The 27,008-nt window shown below is 36.7% G+C and overlaps 1 protein-coding gene across 1 annotated transcript in view; it reads right to left on the bottom strand.

The window, feature by feature from the left end:
• The window catches only part of APOO (apolipoprotein O), a 96,379-nt gene that overhangs the window by 10,903 nt on the left and 58,468 nt on the right, over positions 1-27,008 (bottom strand). The window contains exon 7 of the mRNA XM_044670147.1: positions 12,439-12,537. Within this exon, the coding sequence (XP_044526082.1) occupies positions 12,439-12,537 (99 nt within the window). The remainder of the gene's footprint in view (positions 1-12,438; positions 12,538-27,008) is intronic.

Raw genomic sequence — 27,008 nt, forward strand, 5'->3', positions numbered from 1 at the left:
TCTCTCTCTCTCTCTCTCTCTCTCTCTCTCTCTCTCTCTCTCTCTCTCATATTACTTTCTGTCTTAGGATCAATATTATGTATTGGTAAGTGACTTGCCCAGGGTCACACAGCTAGGGAGTGTCTGAGGCCAGATTTGAACCTAGGACCTCCCATCTCTAGGCCTGGCTCTCAATCCACTGAATCATCCAACTGCCCCCTTGTCAGTATGTATCTTGACACCACAGTCATGACTTCCTTCTCCATTGCTTTATGTTTCATGTGTCTTTCCTGGTAAGGTTCAAGGTATCTATAAATATTATTTTTATCCATTGGCTCAATTTGACCTCTGAATTCAAACTCAAAGATTTCAACCTCTAACATCTTGGCATTTAAAAAATTTTTACACTTATCAAGTCCTCATCACATTATAATTATTTTTGTTATAATTAAATAGACTTGTGGGAAATTAATATTTATGTAGGAAAATGCACTTTGAGCTCTAAACAAAAGACTTAGCAAATAATTTTTAGAATAAAAGACAATTATATGCTGGAGTCTAATGATATCATACAATATCATTATTGTAATCATATTCAACAATTTATATTTCTCTAACTAAACCAATTACAGGGATAACTGATGGACAACCCACGTGTTCCACTAAAATCCATATAAGTCAGGAGACCCAAAGGTAGGTTCTGTGCATGCTGGGTGGACACTCTGTGGATCATTTATGGAAGGAATCAGTCAGTTAGTCAAAAGACATTTATTATGTGCCAGGCCTTATACAAAACACTGAGGATACAAACAAAGTGGGAAACTACCAAGGTCTTTAAGGAGCTCACATTATAATGGGGTCAAAGAGTTGCAATAGGGTGGGAGGAGGGCAGCGAGGTAGCACAGTGAATAGAGTGTCAGGCCTGGAGTTGGGAGGACCTAGATTCAAATCAGATACTTCCTAGCCATGTGAACCTGAGTAAGTCACTTAACCCCAATTTGCCTAGCCCTTGCAATTCTTGTATCTCAGAATGGATATGAGAAAGTAAGGATTAAAAAAAAAAAAAAAAGACTGGCAGGGAATGAAAACAAATGGATGAGTTGTGAAGTGATTTGTCTCACTGGAGGGAGTATCCGCCTCAATGAGATCAAAGGTCCATTTAAGTATCTACTACCGGTGTGATTTAACAGAAGTAACAAGGTGTCTACAAGCTTTAGATAAGAAAATATGGAGTAAGGACAAATGACTTGTTAAAGATCACAAAACAGAGTTCAGCTTCTAAGAATTAGGCAGCAAGGTCAGAACTACAGATCCAGCCATGGCACATATATTCTCTGGGACATGAGTAAGGCTTAGAATGTCAGTAAAATGTGCAATGCCCTGGATGCTGGCATTGAAACATCTCAGATCACTTTTGTTTTTAAGTCTCTAGGAGAGGTGTGTGGTTGCCCATCACAGATACCAGGGGATTAGTAAATTATTCCTGGCAGCTGAAGTTCCTGACTAAGAAGACAAAGGTACAAGAGCATTTTCAATCATATGATTTAGTCTCAGCCAAATTAAGTATGTTGGAAATCTAAGTAATATCATGTGGAGGAAGAGAAAGCAGGCTATGTTTACCCAGGGAATCCACTGCAATTTTCCTTTGTTCTCCTGCTGAGCCAGCAAGTGTCTGAATAAACTTTAAAAACAAGCTTTATAAGTTCTGCTAGACCTGTAATACTATTAACATGTTTTGTATTTCTTTAGTACAAAATTTTCCTTTTGAAGAATATCTAAGGGTTTCCTTAACAGTAATTGTTGTCTTTGCCATAAAAAATCTTTATCTTTTTTACTTATTAAATCTTATTCCTTTATTTATTAATTTTTATTATTTATTATAATTTATTTATTAAATATATTTTTATCTTTAATATCTATATTATCTATGATTTATTTAACTTTATTTATTAAAGATATTTTTATCTTTCCAAATCCCAACAAGTCTAAAATGTGTTCTTTAATGTGTCCCACAAGGGTGAAAATTACTCATTTTTATGGATTGAACATAAGGTAACTAAAGGAATAAATAAAATGAAAGCAAAGCCCTATCTAGGTATCTTCTATATATGAAGAAAGACCTTATTTCCTTAAGGGTTGAGTTGAGGTACATTTAGCATACAGTGAGACCATTTTGAAATGTTTTATTCCGAAGGTTGCCCAAATTAAATCCATGACACATTTTAAAAGTTCCCAGATCTGAGTTTTATTAATAATCTCTGTTTCCAGACTTAGTCTATGGTCATGCCCGTGATGTTTAGATTCTCTTACACATATTTGATGAATGAAGTAGAATGTTTGATTGACTATTAATCAGGAATAGCCTGACAAACTAAAAGGCATTCTCACTCAAAGATAGAGGATATAAATGTTTTACTTTTACAATTTAATAGTTATTAGAAGTGATAAAGAATGATGTATGAAAAGATGCCAGAGATTTGTAGTAGCCTATCCCCTTGAGTAATGAGAATTAGAAAGTTAACAACCAAGAATAAATCTCTTACATAAACTCTCTTATAAGTAAGTAAAGTGTTCAGTAATAACTTAACACAACTACTTCTATTCGAGAAATGTACTTGCCATTCCTTTGCTGGGGAATCTTTTCTTTGTTTGTCTAATACATGAATCACATGTTTCAAAGGGAACTGGTCTTATATAACAATCAGTCCATTTAAAAATCCCTGAAAATAACTTCTGGCCATCCATCTTAAACAGTGTGAGGAAAAAAGTCTGTTGAGCATAAAAACCATAATGTCACTGAATGAGTAAGCTAATTTAAATGAATAACTGTAACTCCAGGCACAGAAAGGCTGCTAACATCTACATGGTTGTTTTCCTTCATTATTTTTAAAAGGGGAGAGAGGGGCAATAAAAACCAAACAGCAAAAACTAATTGTCTCCTTTCAAAGTAATCCTCAAAATTTATAACAAATATTTATTCCCAACTGTTCTTACTGAAGTTTCATATGGAATTCTACTATTCTTCATATAGAAGTATCTTTATTAGCAGAGTGGATTAAAAACCAGAATACTACTATATATTATTTGTAAGAAACACATATGAGGCAGGGAGACACACAGAGTAAAGGCAAGGGGCTAGAGCAGAATTTATTGTGCATCATGACATAAAAAAGTAGGATTAGCAATGATGATCTCATGCAAAGCTAAAGCAAAAATAGATCTGATTAAAAGAGATAAGGAAGGAAATTACATCTTGCTAAAATGTACTATAAACAATGAAGCAATATCAATATTTAACATATATGCATCAGATGATATAGTCTCTAAATTTTTAAGGGAGAAATTAAATGAACTTCAGGAGAAAATAGACAGTAAAACTATACTAATAGGGGTCCTCAACTTCCCCCTTTCAGATTGAGATAAATCAACTCAAAAAATAAACAAGAAAGAAGTAAAGGAAGTGAATGAAATCTTAGAAAAGTTAGAATTAATAGATCTTAGGAGAGAAATGAATGGGAATAGAAAGGAATATACCTTCTTTTCAGCAGTACATGGCTCTTATGCAAAAATTGACCATGTTTTTATTCACAATGAAATGCAGGAAAGTATAAATAATAAATGTATCCTTTTCAGATAATAAAACAATAAAAAGTATAATCAATAAAGCTCCATGGAAAGACAAATAAAAAATTAACTGGAAACTAAACAGTCTAATGCTAAAAAGGGGTGGGTCAAAGAACAAATTATATAGAAACAATCTGTAATTTTATTAAAGAGAATGACAATGAGGAGATGACATATCAAAATTTAAGGGAGGGGGCAGCTGGGTAGCAGAGTGGCTTGAGAGCCAGGCCTAGAGCCAGGAGGGCCTGGGTTCAAATCTGGCCTCAGACACTTTCAAGCTGTGTGACCCTGGGCAAGTCACTTAACTCCCATTGCCTAACCCTTACCATTCTTCTGCCTTAAGGGTTTAAAAAAAAAATTGAAGGGATACAGCCCAAAGCAGTACTTAGGGGGAAATTTATATTTCTAAATGTTTACATCCAGAAAATGCAGATCAATGAATTGGGCATGTCACTAAAAACTAGAAAAAGAACAAATTAAAAATCCTCACTTAAAGACTAAATTGGAAATCCTAAAAATTAAAGGAGAAATTAATAAAATTGAAAGTAAGAGAACCATTGAATTTCTAAATAAGACTAGGAGTTGGTTTTATGAAAAAAAAAAACAAATAAAATAGATAGAGGTTAATTTGATTTTAAAAAGAAAGAAGAAAACCAAATGATCAGTATCAAAAGTGAAAAGGATGAACTTACCACCAGTGAAGAGGAAATGAAAGCAATCATTAGGAGTCATTTTGCCCAATTATATGCCAATAAATCTGACAATCTAAGTGAAATGAATAAATATTTACGAAAATGCAAATTGCCCAGATTAACAAAAGAGGAAATAAAATACTTAAACACCATCAATGAACTCCCTAAGAAAAAATTCCCATAGCCAGATAAAATTTTTTATCAAACATTTAAAAAACACTTAAATTATTTGGGAAAATGGACAGAAGGAATCCTATCAAATTCTTTTCATGAAACAAATATGATACTATAACCTAAGCTAGGAAGAGCAAAAACAGAGAAAGAATAGGACAATATCATTAATGAATATAGATGCAAAAATTTTAAATAAGATACAAACAAGGAGACTACAGCAATATAGCACATGGATCATTCATTATTACTAGGTGATAGTCACACCAGGAATGCAGGGCTGATTTATTATTAGGAAAACTATCAGCATAATTGACCACACCAATGTCCAAACTAACAGAAATCACATGATTATCTCAATAGATGCAGGAAAAACTTTTGACAAAATACAACACCCATTCCTATTAAAAACACTACAAAGCCATGGGTCGGGGTGGACATGATTGAGGGTGTAGACTCGAAACTACCACACCAATGCAACTACCAACAATTTGGAAATTGGTCTTGATCAAGGACACATGACAAAACTAGTGGAAATGCGCATGGGTAGGGGGGGTGGGGGGGGGGGTTGAAGGGGAAAGGAGGAGCATGAATCAAGTAACCATGTTAAAAATGAATATTAATAAATGTAAAAAAAATAATAAAATAAAAATAAAATAAAAAAAAACTGCTTGGATAAGCAAAAGTAAAAAAAAAAAAAAAAACACTACAAAGCATAGGAATAAATGGGTCATTGCTTGAAATGATAAGTAGTGTCTACCTAAAATCTTCAGCAAGTATCATCTGCTATGGGGATAAGTTAGAAGCCTTCCCAATAAGATCAGGTGAAACAAGGATGCCCATTATCACCACTATTATTAAATATTGTATTAGAAATGCTAGCTGAACAATAAGGAAAGAAAAAGAAAATTGAAGGAATTGAAGTAGGCAAAGAGGAAAGTAAACTATCTATCTTTGTGGATGATATGATGGTATACTTAGACAATTCTAGAGAATCAACTAAAAAATTAGCTGAAATAATTAATAACGTTAGTAAAGTCACAGGGTACAAAATAAATCCATATAAGTCATTAGCATTTCTATAAATTAACAACAAAGTCCAGCAGCAAGAGTAAAAAAAAGGAATTCCATTTACAATCACTCTAAGCAACATAAAATACCTGGGAATCTACTTGCCAAGGCAAACACAGTAATTATATACTATATACTCACAATTATAAAACACTTTTCATAAAAATAAAGTCAGATCTAAACAACTGGAAAAATATTAATTGCTCATGGGTAGGTCGAGCTAATATAATAAAAATAACAATTCTACCTAAATTAATTTATTTATTCAGTGTCATATCAATCAAACTCCCAAATAATTATTTTATAGAACTAGGAAAAATGATAACAAAATTCATCTGGAAGAACAAAAGGTCAAGAATATCAAGGGAACTAATAAAAAAAATTGTGAAGGAAGGTGACTGTACTATAAAACAGCAATCATCAAAATAATCAAGTACTAGCTAAGGAATAGAATGGTAGATCAATGGAGTCGATTACATACACAATGTACAGGGTTAAGTGACCTTAGCAATCTAATATTTGAGAACCCAGAGTTCCTAGCTTTTGGAAAAAGAACTCACTCTTTAACAAAAACAGCTGGGAAAATTGGAAAACAGTACAGCAGAAGCTAGGCATAGACACCCTATGCCAAGATAAGGTCAAAATGGATATATGATTTAGATTTAAAGAGTGATACCATAACTAAATTAGGAGAACACAGAATAGTTTACCTGGTAGATCTTTGGAGAAGGGAGGAATTTATGACCAAACAAGAGATAGGCAGCATTTTAAGATGTAAAATGAATAATTTTGATTATATTAAATTAAAAGGCTTGTATGCAAACAAAACTAATGTACTAGAGTGATTGTTTTAGAGTCTATGTCCCCAATCATATCCCCATAGACCCATGAGATCAAGCAGTTCAAACAAAACTAATGTAACCAAGAAGGGAAGGAAAACAACAAACTGGGGAAAAAATTTATAACAGATTTCTCTGAAAAAGGTCCAATTTCTAATATTTGTTGAGAACTTGATCAAATTTATAAGAATGCATGCCATTCCCCAATTGACAAATGGTCAAAGGATATAAACAAGCAATTTTCAGGTGAAGAAATGAAAGCCATCAATAATCATAGGAAAAATGTTCTAATTCTTGAAAGAAATGCAAATTAAAACAACACAGATACCACCTCACACCTATCAGATTGGCCAATATGGCAGTAAAGGAAAATGGTAAATGTTGGAAGGGATATGGCAAAATTAGGACACTAATGCATTGCTGGTGAAGTTGTGAACTGATCCAACCAACCATTCTGGTGGGCAATTTGGAACTATTCCTAAAGGGTTATAAAGCTGTGCATACTCTTTGATTGTATAATGCCACTGCTGGGTCTGTATCCCAACTAGAGAACAAAAAAACGGGAAAGGACCTAATTGTACAAAAATATTTATAGCTGCTCTTTTTTGTGGTGGCAAAGAATTGGAAATTGAGGAATGTCCATCAATTGGGGAATGCTTAAAGAAATTGTGGTACATGATGGTGATAGAATAATATTGTGCTATAAGAAATTACAAGCAAGATGATTTCAGAAAAAAGCTGGAAAGATCTGCAGGAACTAGTGCAGAGCAAAATAAGCGGAACTGAGAGAATGGTGTACACAATAACAGCAATATAGGACAATGATTATCTGTGAAAACTTGGCTACTCTTAGCAATGCACTGATCTAGGACAATCCTGAAAGATTTATGACAGGAAATGTCATCCTCCAGAGAAAGACCTGTTGGAGTTATCTTTCACATCAGTATATTTTTGGTTTTATTTTGAGATTTTGGTTATGATTGAGTGTGCTCTTACAACAATGACCAATATGTAAGTATGTTTTGCAATGATAATAAAACTAAATTTAAAAATAAAGTATATCTATGCATTTAATTAGTCAATGCTGTTTTTAGCAATATTCCACACAAAGGATTAGTGAGAAAAGAAAAATGATCAAAATGGCGTAGACAATATGCAGTTTAAAGCTCATTTAAATTTCCAACAGGCATAAAAAAGGATAAGGGAGAAAAAAAGGAATAAAAGCCAAATAAGAACTTCCATGTAATTTTTTTTTAAATCCTTACTTTTTTTCTTGGAATCAATACTCTGTATTGGTTCCAAGGCAGAAGGGTGGTAAGGGTTAGGCAATGGGGGTTAAGTGACTTGTCCAGGGTCACATAGCTGGGAAGTGTCTGAGGCAGAATTTGAACCTAGAACCTTTCATCTCTAGGCCTGGCTCTCAATCTACTGAGCTACCCTGCACACACACCCCCACCCCCCACCCCATAATTTCTTAAAAAGAGCAGAATGAGAATATCAGAAGCTTTATTACATAATTTATGTAAATGTTTAACTAAGGTCAGTCCTGCTGCAATGTACTACTCAAACTACTCAAGGCAACCACAGCTTTCCCTCTGTTACTGAGTAAGAGGAAAAGTATGTCACTACTTTCTAGTACAAAGCTGTTCATACTACCCTATAGGACTTAACTCTCCTGAATGGTAATTTAATCCAATTTTCTAAATTTCCTTATAGTTTCTGGTTTCTGAAGTTTTCTTATTTTCATTTTTCTATTCAACCTAACAGTATAGACTTGTGGGGATTTTTAAATAGAAAAACAAGATACCAAAAGTAAACTGTGGAGAAATAAAAGGCCCTTATCTTCAAGTGTTTAGTTTTTCAGAAGGGGGGTGCCAAGGGAAACTTAATATAGTTAGAATTTCTTACTTCAAGTACTCATTCCAGCAGGCCTCCAAACAATTACTATGTAGGCACTAGCAGGGCCAAAAGCCAATAAAATATTTCACTGAAACACTATAGGAAATTACATGTGACAGGCCTTGAAATGCCCATTCCTGGGTTCCTGGGGAGCTGCTCGGGAGTTTGGAGAGAGCCCTGCCCTGAGTTGGTTGCTGCAGCTCAGTTGGCTGGGAGTTGGTTTTCAGCTTGTCCTGACCAGGAGGAACAGCTGGAAGCTGTGTGCAGGGTGAGAGCTTTAGAAGTGCAGTGAGACAGAAAGCAGAGCCAAGGGCAGAGAGACAGAGACACAAAGAGGCTAACAGGCATAATTGAATCAATGATTATAAGAACCTAGGGGGCCTGTGAGTGGGATCACAAATTCCATTTTATTGAGGATATAGGCGCAATATTCATACAGTTTCTACACTCCATGATCAAAGGAAAATGATATATCAAGAAGAAGGTAACAAGTCAGAAACATAAATTCTTCACTGCCAATTAAAGCACACAGGTGTCAGCTGCATAAAGGAGTACATACACTTCGTTAATAGTAATCTTCAAAGTCCTCTTTGGTCTGTTATTGTTGACATAAGGAGCACAAAAGCACTAAGGCATGGCTGACACTCATGAAGATGTTTCAGAGATAGAGCTCAAGATATGTGATATTACGTTTCTGAGCTAATTAAGAAAGCCAAATGTTCTTAGATACTGATTTGTTAGACCTGCAAGATCAAGACTGGTCCTTGCCAGGGTCCAAGAAAGATCTGCAAATATATCTTTTCTGGTTGCTTTTGCCTCAATGGGCCTAGAATGTCTTTATGGACTTGTCAATTATGTATAAAAATAATGATTTAATGACTTGGTCTCTAATAATAATTTCACAATTTTTTTCTTCTAATTCATCATTCTGTTATATGCCAAAAATGCTTTTTAAGACAAGATACTACTTTAAAGGCTTTAGTGTTATCAATGAGGCTTTTCCCTTTGTTAAAGGGATTTTCTTAGTCTCTCCCTCTCTCTCCTTGGGAGGCTAGAGAGCAGGGTTTCTAAGTAGATCAGAAATGACAAGAGTCAGTGAAGCAGAGCTAAAGATTACATTACAAAAGAGACCAGGACCTTAGGAGAAGAAGTATCCAGCCCTCAGACAAGAAGTGAGGGGAGGGGGGGGACAGTTGGTGAGTGAGGAGAGAAGTAAGCAGCCACTGACAGTTGAGGGTCTTTTGTCTTTTGCCTCTGGGATATCTAGAGAGCAGGAAGTCTGTCTCTGAGGCAAGGAGCTACTGGCAGTTGGACTGCTATAGAAAACTGATTGAAGGAGTGAGTGAGTGGTGGCTGTCTATTATTATAGGGAATTAGGTAGTTAGTGAATAATTTATAGACTGAGTAGAGTAGATAGGCCTGGAGTGCCAGGCAGAAGAAACTGTCTTCAGAAGACAATTAAAGATAGTTTTAGGAAATTTTAGATAGTATTAGGAATTTTAGGTATATTTTTAGGGTATAAGATTAATAATATCTCTTTCCTCTTTTCCCTCTATCTGTACTTTCTCTAATTAAACAGTTTTTGTTAAACTGCTCTCCTCACTTTGTTGAACTCCTTAATTTAACCCTTACACCTTTATCTACAACTTAGAAAGTATGTATGCTTATAAATATGACAGCTAGATTAGCACTCTCCTGTGTGCCACCTTTCTCTGTTCCCTGCTCGCCCTTCAGAGAAGCAGACCACAACAGCTATCTTTGGTGCTTCTGTGAACTTCCAGGACACATGGAAAGCTACACTAAAGATGAGCTTATTTAGCTTTCTTCCTAAGCAAGTTACCAGAGCCCACTAAATCAAAAAGTCATCTCAGGAGGCACCTAGGTGGCTCAGTGGCTAGAGAGTCAGGTCTGGAGACAGGAGATCCTGGGTCCAAATCTGGCCTCAGACACTTCTTCTTCTTTTTTAATTTTGAATATTTTCCCCTAGTTACATATTTCATGTTCTTTCCCTCTCCCCCAAACCCCCCTTAGCTGATGCACAATTCCACTGGGTTTTACATGTATCACTGATCAAGACAATTCCATATTATTGATAGTTGGACTAGAGTTATCATTTAGCATCTACATCCCCAATAATATCCCCATTAGCCCATGTGTTCAAGCAGTTGTTTTTCCTCTGTGTTTCTCCTCCCACAGTTCTTCCTCTGAATGTGGCTAGTTTTCTTTCTCATAAGTCCCTCAGCCTTGCTCTGGATTCTTGCATTGCTGCTAGTAGAGAAGTCAGTTATGTTCAATTGTACCACAGTGTATGAGTCTCTGTGTACAATGTTCTCCTGGTTCTGCTCCTTTCACTCTGCATCAATTCTTGGAGGTCATTTCAGTTCATATGGAATTCCTCCAGTTCATTATTCCTTTGAGCACAGTAGTATTCCATCACCAACAGATACCACAATTTGTTCAGCCATTCCCCAATTGAAGGACATCCCCTCATTTTCCAGTTTTTTGCTACCACAAAGAGCAAGGTTATAAATATTTTTGTACAAGTCTTTTTCCTTATTATCTCTTTGGGGTATAATCTAAGCAGTGCTATGGCTGGATCAAAAGGCAGATATTCTTTTAAAGCCCTTTGAGCATAGTTCCAAATTGCCATCCAGAATGGTTGGATCAGTTCACAACTCCACCAGCAATGCATTAATGTCCCAATTTTGCCACATCCCCTCCAACATTCATTACTCTCCCCTGCTGTCATTTTAGCCAATCTGCTAGGTGTGAGGTAATACCTCAGAGTTGTTTTGATTTGCATTTCTCTAATTATTAGAGATCAAAAACACTTTCTCATGTGCTTATTGGTAGTTTTGATTTCTTTATCTGAGAATTGCCTACTCATGTCCCTTGCCTATTTAGTGATTGGGAGATGGCTTGATTTTTTTGTACAATTGATTTAGATCCTTGTATATCTGAGTAATTAGACCTTTGAGTTTTTTGTTATAAAGATTTTCCCCCAATTTGTTCCCTTCTAATTTTGGTAGCATTGGTTTTGTCTGTACAAAAACTTTTTAGTTTAATGTAGTAAAAATTATTTATTTTATATTTTGTGATTTTTTTCTAACTCTTGCTTGGTTTTAAAACATTTCCCTTCCCATCGATCTGACAAGTATACTATTCTGGGCTCACCCAATTTACCTATAGTTTCCTTCTTTATATTCAAGTCATTCACCCATTCTGAATTTATCTTGGTATAGGGTGTGAGATATTGATCTAGGCCCAATCTCTCCCATATTGTTTTCCAATTTTCCCAGCAGTTTTTGTCAAATAATGGGTTTCTGTCCCAAAAGCTGGGTTCTTTGGGTTTATTGAAAACTATCTTGCTGAGGTTGTTTACCCCTAGTCTATTCCACTGATTCTCCTTTCTGTCTCTTCGCCAGTACCATATTGTTTTGATGACTATTGCTTTATAGTACAGTTTAAGATCTGGTACTGCTATGGCTTCAGACACTTCTTAGCTGTGTGACCCTGGGCAAGTCCTTAACCCCCATTGCCTAGCCCTTACCACTCTTCTGCCTTGGAACCAATTCTCAATATTCATTCTAAGACAGAGGGTAAGAGTCTTAAAAAAAAGTCACCTCAGATAACTAGATTGATAAATACATGGATGCATAAGTATAAACTTCCTTATGACTGTGATGTGAAGATGGGGATTGTATGGATATAGCTCTGCCACATTGTAGAGCTGCCCTTTCAAAAGAGGGTAGGAGGGACATCCTTATTTATTTTTCTAGCTTTATAAGGCACATTACATAAGGTATTCTTTCACTGGCACAAATCTCTGCGGTTCAGAGTAATAAAATTCATTTATGGAAATAGTTTTGTATATGATGGCTAAAAGCAATGACACAGATGACTTGTGATTCTTGCAAATCATAAATACAAAAAATAGCAAAAATTGAAATAGAAAAAAACATGAATAAGGTGTGTCCCCTAATTCAGGATTGCTGGGAACATTAAAATGTTAAAGGGATTTTGCTCTTAGTCACACTCAATGCCCACCAAGAGAGAACAAATTATGAGAATATTAAGTTTTATTTTTTGAAACTTAGAAGAGATTAAATCTTTAGTGATTAATTTTTAACAATAAAGCAGACTATGAAACAGATATTTCTTACCTTCTCTTGGTTTGCATCCATTTTAAAGTATGTCTTCCACACATCTTCTAGGATTATAAATACTCGCAGGCCCCAATCATATAATTTCTCCCCGTTGACCTTGAAATAAAAGTTTTAGAGATTAATATAAAGGTGATGTAAATATGACATAAAGGTAATATAAAACATCAGTTTATTTTTTCCTCCCATTTTAAAAGAATCATTACCTAGACATTTATACTACAGATAGATTTGAGAGATACACATTAAAAACAGTGCCAATTTGGGACAGCTCAAATGTACAGCTTGATGGTATAGTTAGTAGATAGACTGCTAACTGTTGAAAGTCATGGACCTTATACCCAGCAAAATTTTTTATTTTTATATATATGGGAAGTTATCTTAGATAAAACTACCCAAACTTATTTCAAGGCCCAAAGAATCATTGAATCTTATAGCTAGAAGGAACTTTACAGGGTCTTTTTCATCTAACCTCCCATAAAATGCTGCAATATCCTTTATAACATACCTAATAAGATAATTATTTTCCCTGTTTAAAACATTTCCAATAATAAAGAATGAACTAGGGCAGCTGGGTAGCTCAGTGGAGTGAGAGTCAGGCCTAGAGACAGGAGGTCCTAGGTTCAAACCCGGCCTCAGCCACTTCCCAGCTGTGTGACCCTGGGCAAGTCACTTGACCCCCATTGCCCACCCTTACCAATCTTCCACCTATGAGACAATACACCGAAGTACAAGGGTTAAAAAAAAAAAAAAAAAAAAAAAAAAAAAAGAATGAACTACTTCATAATTAATTTCTGGACAGCTCCAATGGTTATAAAGTTCTTATATTCAGTTGAAATATGTCTTCGACTTTCTCTGATTTGTCCTTGTTCTGCTCTCTGAAGAGACACAAAACAAGATTGCTTCCTCTTTCATTTGACAATTCTTCATATTCTGGAAGATAGTTATTGTGTTTCTATTTTTCCTCATTCTCCCTTTCATGTCCACTTTTCATGTCCAGGCACTTTTGGGGCCAGACTAAAAATACTTAGTTATTTCAACTATTCCTAATGGGTCACATTTTCTAGATTCTTTTTACTTTTGGAAATCCTTTAAAATTTTGGATGGACAAGAAAAAGAAAGCTTTGATTATTTGGAATAAATAATAAATTTCTTCAAGCATCCAATAAATATGTATTAAGTACTGTTACATGCTAGCCCCATGGAATTCAAGGACAAAAAAACCAAAATGGTCTCTGCCCTAAGAAGCTTACATTCTATTGGAGGAGGCAATATGTACAAATATAAATTTATACAAAATTCTATAATTCTAGGCAGAAGGGTGCTAGTAGCTTGGAAGAACAAGAAACAGGCAAACAACTCTTCAATAGAGTAAATGTTTGCCTGACTTATAAAGAAAAGTCATGTAATAGTAATTTAATCTGAAAATGTCATAATACCAAGATTATTATTACAAATATCAGAAAACATGCCCTCAAATAACATTTATTGGCATTTTATGCCTAGAAAAGATAAAACAATTCCTATTGGTTTAACGTATAAGTAAAATAATTTCATATTTCTCCTCATATATGTGTGTGTGCAATCTTATACAACTGAAGTGATTTGGGGGGGGTGAAGGAGAAAAGAGAAACAGAGAAAGAATATTATTTTTTGAACTTGAAAAGAAAAAGCTAAGATTGGAAACACAAATTGCACCTAATGGTAAACATCCACAAAACTGATATGTTGGAAAAAGAATTTGTTTGACTATGGTTAACTTTGTTCAAAGTCATATTAAGGCATATTTACATGTTAAATTATGACTTCCTAATTGCTTATATTACAATTAGGTATGTTGCCACAGAAAAATTCTGTCTCAACAAATAACAAAAATTGCCCATACTTAAGAAATTCTAATTTATTTCCTTCATTCCTTCCTTCATAACTAGATTGATAATCTAGTTATTAATTAGAAGAAAATATAAACATATACATTTTATTGAACCAACAAAATTTGAAACCAAGAACATTAATACTAATCTAAATGCAATCTTTCAGATGCAAACACATGCACCAGGAGAGACATAGAGGAGGGTAAGCACAGAGCATCTGGATCAACCTGGTTAAAATGCAGAATATGGTCAGATACTTCTGAATATTTAATTGGCACTTCTTAAATAATGGTGACATACAAACAAATAAAAAGTATGAAGAATTCATGAGGTCCCATGGCAGCATGAGTAAAGACCAGGCACTATTCAAGTGTTACTGCTACATGACAAGCAAATTTAGGACTAAACAAAATAAACACTGAACTAAAAGTTCTTGCCAAGAAAAGCTTAAAGTTCCTTTAACACATACACACACACACACACACACACACACACACACACACCCTTTATGGTTTTGGGAAATGTTGGAGATTAATTAACTCTTTTATTAAATGATGAAAATAAGTCAGTATAGTAAAGAATATGCCACCCACTGATATGTTAGCCAAAGGAAACAACATTTAATCATGAAAGAATTGGCTTTTTTCCACTGAAATTCATGTGCTCACATACCTCCAATGAAAATTAATGCCAATGCCTTATTGTGGTATGGAGAAGTCCCTGAGTTCCTGAAGGCTATGTCAGAAGAGCACAACTCTGGCATGTCTTAACAAACTGGAAAAGCTTTGACTACGGGCCTAGCAATGATTATCTATTCATTGTCTAAGAATTAGCCTTTCTAAGTTCGGAGAGGATCATCATCATCAGTTTGAGGTCAATAAAACATATGTCTTGGGATTGTTTTGAGGAATTATAGGAGACTGTTGTACTGTCACTTCCTTTGACAAGCATTTACTTTTAAACTGGACTACATTTTTCAAAATCTTAAAACATTTTACCCTTAAGTGATGTGAAATAGATTTAATACTAGTTACTCTCATGTCAGTTAAGTAAATTTTTGCAATTTTGGGACAAATTTATATATAAATATTAAAAAAGAATAAGAATAACTTTATAAACAGTAGAAATCATAATGAACTTAAGAATTCATTACATGTTACCGAAAGTACATAATTCATTTAGATCATTCTAAAGTATGAAATAATACTTACTTAACGGGTTTACTTTGTTACTGATTCATGTTTATGAATCAAATGATAGCAAAAACAAATACATAATGCAAAAAACCCTACAACTTCAATGTGAATAGGTCATTTTAAATTCTCAAAAATAAAAATAATACAATGATAAACAAAATATGATAAAATAAGAATGTGAAAGAATGGAATTGAAGGTTTCATGTAAAATATTGTGCAATTCATTCTAAAAATCTTTTGTACCTACATATTGAGCTATAACTAGGAGGAATTCCTTTACAGCTGGGGAGTGTGAGTGGGGAAAGGCCTAAGACAAAGGAGTCACGTGTGGCTGAAGTGGACTAGAGACAAGTCACAGAGGCTGAGAAGGTTGAGGAATTGAGAGATCAGGGTGTTCAAAAGGGTCTACAGAGGATGGGACAGAGAAGATTCACTGTAAGCTTACTGGGGACAAAGGAGAATGACCTGGAAGACAACAGGTGACAGTAATAAAGATTTCAATGGGATTAAATCAGCAGTAAAGAGGCAAAGTATACTTTTGAGGGATGATGGCAGAGAGGTCTGAGGATAGCAGGAAGGGGAGAAAAAAAGCATACTGACTTCTCCCCTTGCTCATGTATGAAAACATAATGAGAGGTCAAGAATATCAGCTTTAGGAAGAGTGCCAAGAGCTAGTGTCCTGGGGAGAAAGCTCCATTTCAGTGAATATCAGAAGATTCAAGGAATGAGGAATATGAGAAGAAATCTAGGATGAAGGGGAAGATTCCATCCAGAGTGCCCACTAGAAAGAAATGGCAGAAGTTAGGATTGGGGATGGCAAATTTATGGCAGAAAGATGGGTGGATGCTACATTCACTGCTGATCCCATTACTGCTAGTACCAAGTATATCTGTGCCCTGAGCCAGTCCCCAGGATAGCCCATATGGCAGAGGCAATGGCATCCCTAACACCTAACCTGCGTGGGAACCTGAGGATCCTATTCAGCTCCCATGGATTCCACAATCACCTCTAAAGTAATGATTTTCAAATCTACTTATTCAGCCCTAGCCTCTCTTCAGGCCACCAGACATACATCTCCAACTGCCTCTGGACATTAAATCAGACATCCAACAGACATCTCCCTGGTTCTTCGGGTTGCTGGCTGCTCCCACCTCCTGAGGCCACAGATTTACTGTGCCCCAAATCCAGACACTTCTGAGCAGTTCTGGTTCTGTGACCCTCCATAGATCTACGGACTGTCACCTAAATCCCCTTAATTAAAGAGTGGGTCACTCCCAAATACACGTGACCGAGTCCTTTACTCTGAGAGCCACTTATCTGGCCCCTCTGCTAACCAGACTCTTGACTCAACCCTAAACAGGCTACATCTTGGGGTCCTTGTTAGCAGGGCGGCTCAGGCAGCTGGGACTTTGGATCTCACTGGGGAACCTCCATTTGTTAACTTTGAAAAAACACAGAACTATTAAATAGTCATAAAGCCACTCTTTAATCAAGGGAAAGGGGGAACAGGGCTGATTAGTCCTCTAAGACAGAGCTGCACCTTATGCAAAGTGAACTCTGCTTTGCTCCGCTCCCTGACCTGCTGGGAGTGACACTGCGCTTAGAGCCTTGAGTGGGAATCAAATCAGGGACCTAAGGAACTACAGTCCTCCCACTCTACAGGGTGAGCTTTCAAAGGGGCTGCTTACAATGGACACTAAAGGATGGTCCCTGCCCAGGTGTGCCTTCCTGGGAAAGGGTCTCGGATACAATGGGGAAGACTACCTAAGACAAAAGGGTATTTAGCATTTACCCTAGGGTCCATTATTCAGTCTGCAACTGCTAGTCTGTGATTCCCTTCAGGGTGGATTCTTATGGGAACAGGGAATAAGCACAAGCTTTGGGGGTCTCCAACCTACAAGCTATTTCTAAAACTTGGGGTTCATCAGATCTCACTAGGCCACAAGTTTGGGGTCGCTAGATTCCACGTCGACAATTCACACCTTCTCCACCCTGTCCCCGGGTGCTTAAATTACAAAAAATTCTGACAAAATCTGTCTACTTGTAGTGCCTAAATTAAAGCAGGATAAATGATCCAGACCAATATTATTTAATATTCATATTGCTATGGAGGGGATAGGCAACAGCAACTATTTGTCACACACAATATGCTACAAATAATGCTTATTTTTTGAATGGCAAGTAATGAGAGCAATGCTGTAATGACAGGAAATAGGAGCATTTTCTTAAACTGAGCCAAAACAGCAACATTAAATGAAGCTCTAAAAAACTCAGTGAATACTAAAAAAGAATTGTGCTCTCTTTCTGATAAAAATGAAATAATGGGGGCAGCTGGGTAGCTCAGTGGAGTGAGAGCCAGGCCTAGAGACGGGAGGTCGTAAGTTCAAACCCGGCCTCAGCCACTTCCCAGCTGTGTGACCCTGGGCAAGTCACTTGACCCCCATTGCCCACCCTTACCACTCTTCCACCTAGGAGCCAATACACCGAAGTACAAGGGTTTAAAAAAAAAATGAAATAATGCTCTAAAACAACATACATGGCTCATGTAAGCATGTTGATTTAAATTAAACTACTTCAAGTTCTGTTGAGCATTTCTTGTATACTTGTACTGCAGAGCCACATTGGAACAATGTTTATTAAGCACTTACTATGTGCAAGATGGGAAAGATACAAAAGTGACAAATGCTCTTTCTGGTCTCAAAGTCCTTTCCTGTTTCCTCAGGGCTGAAACATGTACACGAATAATTATAACAAAACAAAGAATGAGAAAAATTAATAGCATGTTGAAAAAGAACAACCCACACCCAACTGCCTCTTGTTTCTCAATTCATGTACTCTTTTTTTTTTTTAACCCTTACTTTTGGTCATAGTATCAATTTTAAGACAGAAGAGCAGCAACGGTTAGCTGGGGTTAAATAACTTGCCCAGGATCACACAGCTAAGTAGTATCTGAGGCCACATTTGAACCCAGGTCCTCTGACTCCAGATCTGGCGCTCTATGCACTGCACTACTTTGCTGCCCCAACTCACAAACTTTTCAGGCCCTGATATGACTCCCAGCCCCATAACTCTATTGACATGCTTCGCTCCCATGACCTTTTCTCAGATTTTATCCTCTTTGGCAATAGTGACTACTATTGGCTGCTCCCTCCTTTTGTAGACACCTTTCCCCTCTTTGGTTTCAAGGGACCTGTTCTTTTCTGGGTCTCCCATCTCTCTTTTTGCTGCCTTCCTAGTCTCTGTGGCTTTATCTTTATCACCTTGCCTCCCAAGGGTGACTTATCAGGCCTTATCTTCAGTCTTCTTCTCTCTACATGTCCTCTACTCTCTCTTGGCAATATCAACTCCTATAGTTTCATGTATCCCTTCTCTTCACTAATGATAATCAAGTCGTTCTACCCTCTATCTCTCATGTATTTTAGTCTCTACTTGTACCTGCTTTCAGGTCTTCTCCACTTGGGTGTCACATTGACAGTTTAATGTGTCTAAAATTGACCTCATCATTCCATCCTTCACTCTTCCCACAAAATGAACAAAACAAAAAACCTTTGCCTCTTCTTATGACTGTCTTATCACTACTGTTGGTACCACTATTCTCAATCATCCAGGCTCAAAATCTCAGAATCATCTTCAGCTTTTCTTTTTTTTCTCATTCCTTATATCCCATTAGTTCCCAAGGCCTACCTAGATAAAGTCACTGTCTCTACAATACCCCCTGTATCCATCCTCTCCTTTCTATTTACAGTATCACACTTATTTCAGACTATTGTATCTAACTTAGAGCAGGGTTACTAGTCTCCTTCCAAATTGATCTTTTTGCCTCCAGACTTTCTTTTCTCCAATGCAAACTGAAATATCAGCCTGATCACCTCATTCCTGTGATTAAAAATCTCCAATGGTTCTCCATTATCTTTAAGATAAAATTTAAACTCAACTTCAGCATTCAGAATTTTCTAGCATTAGTAAGAGGGCACAACAGACAGAACACCAGGCCTGGAGTTAGAATATCCACCATCAGACACTTAATGACTGTGCGACCTTGGACAAGTCTATTAATATTATTATTGTTGCTGTTGTTGTTGTTATCTCTGTTGTCTGGTTCCAACCTGAATTTTCAAACCTATTTTACATCCCTCCCCTTTCTGTACTTTATATTTTGGCCAAACAGGACCATTAGCCATTCCCTAATCTCATTTTTCTCCCTCTTTCACACCTATATATTTATGCTTGACCTCCTCTGTTTCTGGTATGAAATGCCTCACACATCTACCAGAGGAAATTCTTCCCCTCCTTTAAAGCCCAGCTAAGGGGCCCTTTCCTCTGATTCCTGAATCCTATTTTCCACCAAAACCATAAATTTTCCACCTCAATCTCTCATGCCTCTGTTTGACTTCTCACACTGTTCCAAACTTAATCCATTATAATTACATGTGTGTCTCATTCCTCTACCAGTCCATTAATCTGTGAAATTCTTGGAGACTACATTACATGTTACCATTTTATATATGTGCTGGGCACAAAGAAACATCCAGAAATTATATGCTTTGGAATGCCAGAATAGTCTACATTACTAGAACTTCCTAAAAAATTTTTTTAGATTCTGAATCATTCTCCAAAATGCCTATATAGTGTCACATATGGCTATTCTTTTCCTCTACAATAACTTCAAAGCTTTTTTTTAAAATAAAAATTTATTTCCCATGTAATTCTAAATGTTTTGCATTCTGCTTGTATGCAATGAAAGGGTGTGTTTTTAGACATTTATTTTGAAGGCTGAAAGTATCTTTAGTTTATAAAGGTATACCCTATAGCATGAACATTCACAAACTGTCCATAAGCCCAAATGGCCTGAATAAGGCCTTGTTTATCCGGTTTAGTTGTGTCCTAAATAGATTACTGGCACAAGCACCTGTATAGCAGTTCCAGAGCAGAAGAGTGGTAAGGGATAAGTAATAGGGATTTAGTAAACTTGCCCAGGGTCACACAGCTAGGAAGTGTTTGAGGCCAAATTTGAACCCAAGACCTTCCATCTCCAGGTCTCCAGACTCTATCCACTGAGCTACCTACATGACTCCAGCATAGACTTTAAGCAAAAAAAATACAAGGTCTATGGTAGGGTCCTAACTATAAAAAAGGGTTCTAATATGGGGCAAGATTTAATGTACACAATGAATATAGACCAAAAACAAGCTTTTAAGGCAAAAAATTTCAGGTTTACTTGTTGCAAAAGATCAAAGTAAATTTATATTCAATTCAAGAAGTATTTATTAAACATCATATACAAAGCAATGAGGTAGGCACTGGTGATACAAAGACAAGAAAACAAATAAATTCTTTTCTTTATGGAGCTGACATTCTACCAGGGATATGCCACATAAACAGGGAAGTAAATATAAAATAATTTGAATAGGGTAAGAACAATTAATTATTGGGGTTGGAAAAGGCCTCCTCCAGGAAATGATATCTGAACTGATGAAGGAAACTGAGGATTCAAAGCTATCTCTGGATGGGAGAGTTGCAATTTCTTTGTTTTTGGACATAGCCATCACAACTTTATCAGAAATTATTTAGAGTAAAACTGAAACCCCTAAGAGGAGATAGGGGATGGGGGATTCTTCCAGAATATTTGGATGTTAGCTATTATGGATATTAGAAATGGAATGAGGAACTTGAGTCTTCTTTCAATACAAGTAGACTTTCATTTTAGAAATAGAATAGGGAACTTGAGTCTCCTTTCAACACAAGTGGACTGAGAAGGAAAAAACCAAAATTCAGAATTAGAGATTCCTAAAGTCCCTCAAGTTATTCACTCTAAAATTTGTGCCATGAAGTATATTTACTAAATATAGCTAGTGTCTAACTGTCAGTTTTTAATCAGTAAAGGAAGACTTTCTGGAGTGCTGATATATTCCCTGAAAAGTTTGAGAATGAAGACATAAACTTTTGTTAAAAAGTATTTTATGGAAGTTTTTTTAAACACATCACTTCCTTTCCTTTCTAAACAAAGTTCATTGACCCTAAATTTAACCTTTTTTGATGACTCAGAGCTTTCATGATTTACCACAGTGAGAGGATATAACACACTGATTACATCATTGCTCCTGAAACATGTACAATTTACTGGCTGTCCTTCCATTAAATGACTTCATGCTTTTAGTTATTACTCATTTCATAACGTTTTGGTTCCTCAAAGCTCTCCTGGTCCTTTTGCTGCTTCTATCTTGATTTATATATGTGAACTTTTAAAAAACCTGCAAGTTTAATTTTACCTACAATTCTCACTCCCTTTTTGTCCTCAAGGAATTCTTCCCTATTTTTCTCACCTACAAAGTGAAGGACACAGAGTTCACAAAGGATATTTTTCTTTCTTTTTCTTTTTTTTTTTAAACCCTTAACTTCTGTGTATTGGCTCATAGGTGGAAGAGTGGTAAGGGTGGGCAATGGGGGTCAAGTGACTTGCCCATGGGTCACACAGCTGGGAAGTGTCTGAGGCCGGATTTGAACCTAGGAACTCCCGTCTCTAGGCCTGACTCTTAATCCACTGAGCTACCCAGCTCCCCCCTGGATATTTTTCTTAAAGGAATTTTTCCCATTTATTTTTCAGTTCAAAGCTGGGGTTAGGATGATATGTCACCAGAAGTCTGTGGAAGGAAGCATTCTGGTGGCCAGGGAAAGAGCAAGAGCCCCCAAAACAAGGGAAGCTAGGTTCAAATCCTGCCTCTGACACTTGTTATTCCTTTGAATGATCTTGGGCAAAACATTTTACCTCTATGGACTTTAGGTTCCTCATCTGTAAAATGAAAGGCTTGGACGAGGTGGTTTCTAAAGTTTCTTCTGGCTCTCAATCTATGATCTTATAAAATAAGCAGGGATATTACTGCGTGTGGTCATATGAAATTCAGGAGGATAGCCACAATTAGGTCTTGTGGAGGGAAAAGTAAAAAACTTGAAACCTGCTCAAGTCAACTTTTAAAGATAAGTTTAATAGGTGAGATGGGAGAAATAGAGGGATATCACTTCATGGTAATGAGAAAGAGGCCACTGGGAATTATAGTCCTGTGGGAAGAGATCCTAGGTTACTAGAAGATTCCTGATCTGGGTAGGGGGGCTAGGGCAGCAGTATAGAGAATTCATCTGCAGTAACTGGAAGAAATGCTTCATGTTTTAAATAATTATTCCCACTATCTAGATGCTAAGCTCAATTGTTTCTGAATGGGATCAAGGTTCCCTAAATTGTGGTGACTTAGGTGAAATTCCAATTATCAGGCTCCCACACTATCTTGACTGCCCATACTCATTGAAAATGTGGCATAATGTAAAAGCATAAAATTTGTTATTGCTGTTTAGATATGTCCAATTCTTTGTGACCCCATTTGGGGTTTTCTTGGTAAAGATATTGGAAAAGTTTGCCATTTCTTTCACTAGCTCAATTTACAGACAAGGAAACTGAGGCAAACAGGTTTAAGTGGCTTGCCTTGGGCCACCCAGCTAGCAAGTGGTTGAGGCTAGATTTGAACTCATAAAGATGACTCTTTCTGATTTCAGGCCTGGCATTCCATACATTGTGCCTCCTAGCTGTCCCAAAGCATAAAAGCCTAATTTTAAAAAAGTAAGATCTTATAGGACATCTCTGCCTAGATATATCCTCAAACAAAATTTGTCTAAAACTAAGTTCCCTTAAAAAATTAGCAACTTTTCATTATTTTACCACTAAAACTAGTATCTTTCAAGTATTCTATACTTTTGAGTCATCTTTGCAGTGTCTCCTGGAACTATTTCTTTCACATACATCCCCACTGCCAACTATTTATGGTCATGCTGTATTACACATATGGTCATATGGTATGCATTTCATATGTATATAGTCATATGAAATTTAGAAGGAAAACCACAATTAGGTCTTATGGAGGGAAGAATAAAAAACTCAAACCTTGCTCAAGTAAACTTTTAAAGGTAAGTGTAATAAGTGGGAAGGGAGAAATAGAGAACTATCACTTCATGGTAATGAGAAAGAGACCCCAGGAAATTAGTGCCATGTGGGATCATTCCTTACCAATTCTTAGCTATATTACTTCGAGGTTTCTAGCTGATTTTCATAATTTTATTATTTTATGCACCTCTATACAACTAATTTTTCTAAAACTTTGCTTTCATTGTGACACTTCTCCCCTTCAAAGCCTGGAACAAATTCCTCTGGCTCATGATTATAAAGTTCAAATCCATTAAAGGCCTTACATAGTCTGATTCTATACCTTGCCCATTTAAAATGTTTTTTTTTAACTAATCCAAAATATTAACCACAATTCCAGCTAATCTAGTCTCCTTACTAGCTTTCCCCTTGCCAACTCATGTGCCTTTATTCCTTCCCATCTTAGTAACCTTGCTCATACTATTTGGTCTCCAACAACACTTCTCATCCAATTTAAGACCTAACTCCTTTCTGAAGACTTCTCAGATTAATCCCAGCCCATATTTTTCCTACTCTAAATTCCTACAGAATTAGTGAAATGTCTGCAACTAACTCTTACATTGCTTATGGATAATCTGTTCATTTGAAAATAAGAAGGGACCTTAGAGATCACATAATCTAACCCTGTCAATTAACAGTCAAGGATGCTGAAGACCTAAGTTAAATTACTTCTGCAAGGTCATAAAGAAAGTGATCTACTATGTCCTGAATACAAAGACAAAATTAAAACAGACTATGCTCTCAAGGATAAAGATAAGTGTAGTTCTGGACAGAGAATGAATGGGGGAAAAGAAGAGAGATCAGATGAAGAATCCTAGAAATATTTGGGGGTAGAGTGAGCATGAAGAGCAGGAAGTAAAGGACTCATGGAAGGACTGATAAAAAAGGTGACCTCTAACCTAAACCTTGAAGGAAGATAAAGATTCTGAAAAGCAGAGGGTACCTGGGAATGCATTGGGCATAGGGGGCAAATGTACTGAAGCAGGGGACAATGGCATGTTGAGTTTAGGAAAAAGCAAACAGTTCCACTTGAATGGTATATGAAGCACAGAAAATGGAGTAATGTGAAAGAAGGCTGAAGAGATTCAGTCAAGAGACTGTTGAAAACCCTAAGAGCCAGACCGAGGAATTTGTATTCTTGTTTAAGAAAAATAGGGAGTCCTAAATGTTACAAGTAGGTAAATAACAGTCAGATGTGCCCCTCATCCCGCCTCTCCCTAATACTCCAAAGCTGAAAAGGCTTTCCCTTCTTCACATTTGCCTTGAGCATTTTATTTGAGTATGTCTTTATTATGTTCTATGTGCTATCATATTATTATGTACATAATGTGATGGACCCTTAGAAATAACCATAGTTGTTTTTCATCTCTTTATTCTCAGAACCTGACTTCATAGGTATCCAGAGGTTCCAGGGAGGAATTTCCCCAAATGATAAAATTTGATACCTTCTCTGCTCAGAATCTTAGAAAGCTGCCTGGGGCACTGAGAAGTTGGGAGACTTTACAAGGTCACAGAGTTAATCTGTGTCAGAGGTGGGCCTTTAACCAAGCTCTATCCATACTGCCTGTTGACTTACACATAATAGCTGCTTCATACATGTTAGCTGAATTAGCACAAAGCAGATACTTAATAAATGCAAGTTGAATGAATGAAATAAGCCAGTTATGACTAGTTGCTTGGGTTCTAATTCCACTTCAGATAATGGAGGCCCTTGGCCAGAAACGACTACTTAGAATTTATTCCTCATCTGTAAAATGATGGTAATATAACTTACTCTAGTACCCAAGGACATCACCTCTCACCTTACTGTGATAATTAAGACCATTCAACATGAGCTCCTTCTTTTTCCCCTAATTTCAAAAACCCTTGACTTAATCCCTAATTCTCTCGTTTTCCCTGTGTCTATGATGAGGTAACCCTTCCTGTGGAAGCCAACTCCTTTAAATGTGCCCTCATTTCCATCTTCTCCAATTTCTCCAGCAAATTAAAACTTTTTTTTTAACCCTTACCTTCCATCTTAGAATCAATATTATGTTATTAGTTCTAAGGCAGAAGAGTAGTAAGGGCTATGCAATGGAGATTAAGTGACTTGCCCAGGGTCACACAGCTAAGAAGTGTTCTGAGGCCAGATTTGAACCTAGGACTTCCCGTCTCTAGGCCTGGATCTCAATCCACTGAGCCACCTAGATGTCCCCAAATTACAACTTTAATTGAAACTTCACTTTCTTTAATCTTCAGTCTTTATCTCCTACCAGTAGTTTTCCTACTCACTGCAAACATACCCAAGTCTCCTGCCCATACTAGATTCTACCATTCCCTCAAGTTATTTTTCTATATCCTTCCTCTCTTTCTCAGCTAAACTCCTAAAAAAGCTCTCTGCATGCCTTACTTTCATTTCTTCTCCCCTCCTTGACTTTTCAACACTGTGCAACTTCTGACCTCATCAGTTAAGTGAAACTGCTTTCTCCAGAAAGTTAATCTCTTTAATATTAAATCTGATGGCCTATTTTTAGCCTTCATTATTACTAACCTCTTCTTTTGCAGCAGAGATTAATGATTATCCTTTCTTCCTAGATACTCTGTCCTCTTTAGGTTTTCATGATCATACTCTCTTAGTCTAATTGCTCTTTCTCAATCTCTTTTGCTGGTTCATCATCCAGGCCATATCCCCTAATTGTGGATGAACCCCAAAGCTCTGTCTTGAGCCCTTTACGCTTCTTTCTCTGAACTCTCTCTCACTTGGTGTCTTCATTAGCTACCTTGGATTTAATTATCATCTCCATTCTGATGACTTTCAGATCTTCATAGCTAGCCTCAGTCTTTACAGTGAGTGTTGGTCCCACATTAGCAATGGCCTACTGGACATTTTCAAACTGGATATCCCAGAGTCAGTTATGACTAGATTTGTCAAAAGACACAAATATTTGCTTGGTCCTTTTAGGTCTTCTAAAATTCTAGTCCTTTCAATGTTAACCACCTCCTTATAAAGGATAAAATTATGGCTGGACTGAATATATGAGTGTGGTCGCCAGGAATTTAATTAATTCCAAATGATTTTTTAGCAATTTATTTATAAAACAGAGGGAAAGAGTGAAAGTAGAAAAATGAGAAGAGGGTAGAGAAAGAGATCTAGCTTAACGAGCTAGACTATGTGTTCAAGCTCTGGCTTACTCTAGCAGGGCTCCAATAGCCCCAGCCAGAGGGCCTAATGATCAGTTAACGAGGGTTTTAGCCAAGAGGCCTCCTCCAGACAAGGGGCCCCTCTGGAGGCTAGGACCTCTAGGGAAAAGCCAAGGAAGGAAGTCAGCCTTTTTCACTCACCCACATGGTAGTTCTAAGGAGAAATAGAAAGCAGTCCAAGGTCCTCAGCCAGAGCTCCTCCAGGGTCCAGTTCAAGGAAAAAGAACCTTTTCACAGGAGGTTCTTGCAATTTATAAAGACCATTCCTTGTATCACTTCCTGTGCCTTCCTCTTATTTTATGTGTACCAATTACAGCTAAAGCTTTGCTTAGGACTGACCAGGGGGCAGTC

The sequence above is a fragment of the Gracilinanus agilis genome, chromosome 3 (assembly GCF_016433145.1).
Source record: "Gracilinanus agilis isolate LMUSP501 chromosome 3, AgileGrace, whole genome shotgun sequence".
In the NCBI taxonomy this organism is placed as follows: Eukaryota; Metazoa; Chordata; class Mammalia; order Didelphimorphia; family Didelphidae; genus Gracilinanus; species Gracilinanus agilis.